Source organism: Trichosurus vulpecula, chromosome 2 (assembly GCF_011100635.1).
Source record: "Trichosurus vulpecula isolate mTriVul1 chromosome 2, mTriVul1.pri, whole genome shotgun sequence".
Lineage (NCBI taxonomy): Eukaryota > Metazoa > Chordata > Mammalia > Diprotodontia > Phalangeridae > Trichosurus > Trichosurus vulpecula.
This window is the reverse complement of record NC_050574.1, coordinates 10,760,737-10,763,512: the sequence shown is the minus strand read 5'-3', so window position 1 is coordinate 10,763,512 and position 2,776 is coordinate 10,760,737. Positions and strand designations below refer to the sequence as shown.

Genomic DNA, 2,776 nt, shown 5'->3' with positions numbered 1-2,776 from the left:
TCCTGCAAATGCTACAGATGTTGAACGTTCAAACCCAAGTGAATCACATGAAAGGGAATACTAGGGAACAGGCCGAGCCCCAGTTCAAATTAAGGAAATACACAGGCTGGATTGCAGACCTCACATTAACTTGACCATATATTGGAAAAATGGGTCAAGTACGGTAACTGAGGCATTAATAGATACTGGGGCCGAGGCCACCCTTATTTATGGAAATCCAGACAAGTTCAGCCATGGAACTCCTATTACCATTACAGGACTAGGAGGGACTGAAATATCAGCCAGGCAAGTTAAATTAATGATGAAAATTGGACAGTTGCCCAAGAAAGAATATAGTGTGGTTATTGTGCCTATTCCCGAATACATCATTGGAATAGACATATTGAAGGGTATGACCTTAAATTTACCCGAAGGGAAATACCAATTTGCTGTGAGGAAAATGGGCATTAATGCAGTCTTAGTGGGGAAAATCAAGATGGATCCAATCACTTTGCCCAAACCTTCTAAAATAATTACTTTGAGGCAATATCGTGTGCCAGGTGGACAAGATGAAATTGCCAACACAGCCTAGAAGATGCTGACGCTTGAGAGTTTTGCTGCTGGCCTGAATTATTACTGAAATTCCTCTGCCATGTGAAATCCTAGAAGCATAGATATTTTAGTTGATTAACCAATTAATTACACTTGTTCCTTCTCGACTCAATCAAATAAAATCATACTTCACAAGGTGTAGTAAGGTATAATAAGGTATTCACCTACTGAAAGCATCATGACCTTATATTGTTTACATTATAATAATTTAGTTGTGAATGTGGAGGTTGTGCCTTATGCCTTACACTCACAAGAAACATTTGAGTTAGGCAGTAGAAGTATTCTCTTCATTCAGCAGAAGACAAAGCTGAGGTTCAGAGAAATTAAGTGACTGACCAAAACTGAACACAAGGAAGTGGAGGATTCAGTACTCAAATGCAGGTGTTTTGACTTATAATTGAGTTCTCTTTGGAATAGAGCAGCTGGGTAGTTCAGCAGATAGAGTGCTGAGACTGAAATTAGGGGGACCTGAAATCAAATCCAGCCTCAGACAGTTACTAGCTCTGTGACTTTGGGCAAGTAACTTAACCCTGTTTGCTTCAGCTCCTCACCTATAAAATGACCTTGAGAAGTAATGGCAAACCAAGTCAGTGTCTTTGCCAAGAAAACCCCAAATAGGGTCATGGAGAGTCAGACACTACTGAAACAAGGCAATAACCAACAACCAACCACTTCTGATTCATAAGTGTTGGAGAAGATAGGAGCACCTGAAAGGGAAAGATAAGGAATGATGAGAAAGAAAAGATGAAAAGAATAAAGTTCATAAAAAGGCAAGATCACGGATGCTTTAAAGTGACACAACCAGTAGTGCCATTCCTATCCTTTCCATGAGAAATCCTCCATCATTTTGAAAAATTCATTGCACAATAGACTGACTCAAAATTTGAGGGGAACATTAACATGATCTCCTCACCAGCTTCCTTAGGGCAGCTTTCATGTCCTTGTTCCTTAGACTGTAGATGATGGGGTTCAGAGTAGGGGGCAGGACAGTATAGAAGACAGACACCAGGAGGTCCACAAAAGAGGGACAGGCTGAGCTTGGCTTTAGGTAGGCAACTGCTGCACTATGAAGAAAGATAGTGACAACGATAAGATGAGGTATGCAAGTGGAGAAAGCTCTGGACCGACCCGTCACAGAGGGGATCTTCAGAATGGTTGAGAATATGTGGGTGTATGAGATGGCAATGGAGAGGAAACAGCCAAAACTCAAAGAAGAAGTGATGGCAAGGGCTCCAATTTCAGCTGAGTAATTGTCTGAGCAGGAAAGTCTGAGGATTTGGGGAATCTCACAAAAGAACTGATGAATCCTGGTAGACTCACAGAAAGGCAAGGAAAAGCTGGTCGCTGTGTGTAAGAGGCCTGAAAGTCCCCCACTGAGCCAAGAGAAAGCTGCCAGCTTCACACAGGTCCTTCTCTTCATGATGACTGCATAGTGCAGAGGATGGCATATGGCCACATAACGGTCATAGGACATCCCTGTGAGCAAGGCTAATTCTGTACAGGCTAAGAAAACCACTAAAAACACTTGTGCAATGCATCCCAGGAAAGAGATGGAGTTTCTGTTGGCCAGGTTATTGCTGATGAATTTGGGAACAGTGACAGAGATGTAGCAAAGGTCTAAACAGGACAAGTGCTTCAGAAAGTAATACATGGGGATGTGGAGCTGCTCATCAAAGGTGGTAAGGACAATGATGAGTAGATTCCCCAGCAAGGCTCCCACATAAATCAATAGGAATAGCACAGCATGTGATATCTGTAGCTCACGGACCTCAGAGAACCCCATGAGGATGAATTCAGTCACCAGAGTGGCATTGGTCATTTTTTCCTAGAAGGAGAAAAAGGGAGAAATGAGGTATTAAGCCTTCTTATGGGTAGATAAGTCCAAGAACCCTACAAATCACTGAACCTACTTACAACATGGCCACAAAAGACATCATCCCAAGGAACAACCTTCATGGAGGTTTGACCAGGCAATTTTCTCTGCAAGGTCTATAGTCACAGCTACTGAAGTCTCAGAAAACGAAGTTCTTGCCACCAAGATCATCGATGCTGTAAATGATTAAACATCATAAACTGACAGTAAAGAACAAGCATTTTCATTGGCCTTGCTGCTTCATCCCATGGACGATGGATCCATTCCATCTGCCTTGCAGCTGAAACCTTCGCTCTGTGTTATCTTCCCCCA

At 42.4% G+C, this 2,776-nt stretch overlaps 1 protein-coding gene across 1 annotated transcript; it reads right to left on the bottom strand.

Moving 5' to 3' along the window:
- Window positions 1–1,486: 1,486 nt before the first annotated feature.
- LOC118836216 (olfactory receptor 14A16-like) lies at window positions 1,487–2,410 on the bottom strand. The gene has a single exon (XM_036743562.1). The coding sequence runs from the start codon at window positions 2,408–2,410 to the stop codon at window positions 1,487–1,489; it is 924 nt and encodes a 307-aa protein (XP_036599457.1).
- Between the last annotated feature and the right edge of the window lie 366 nt (window positions 2,411–2,776).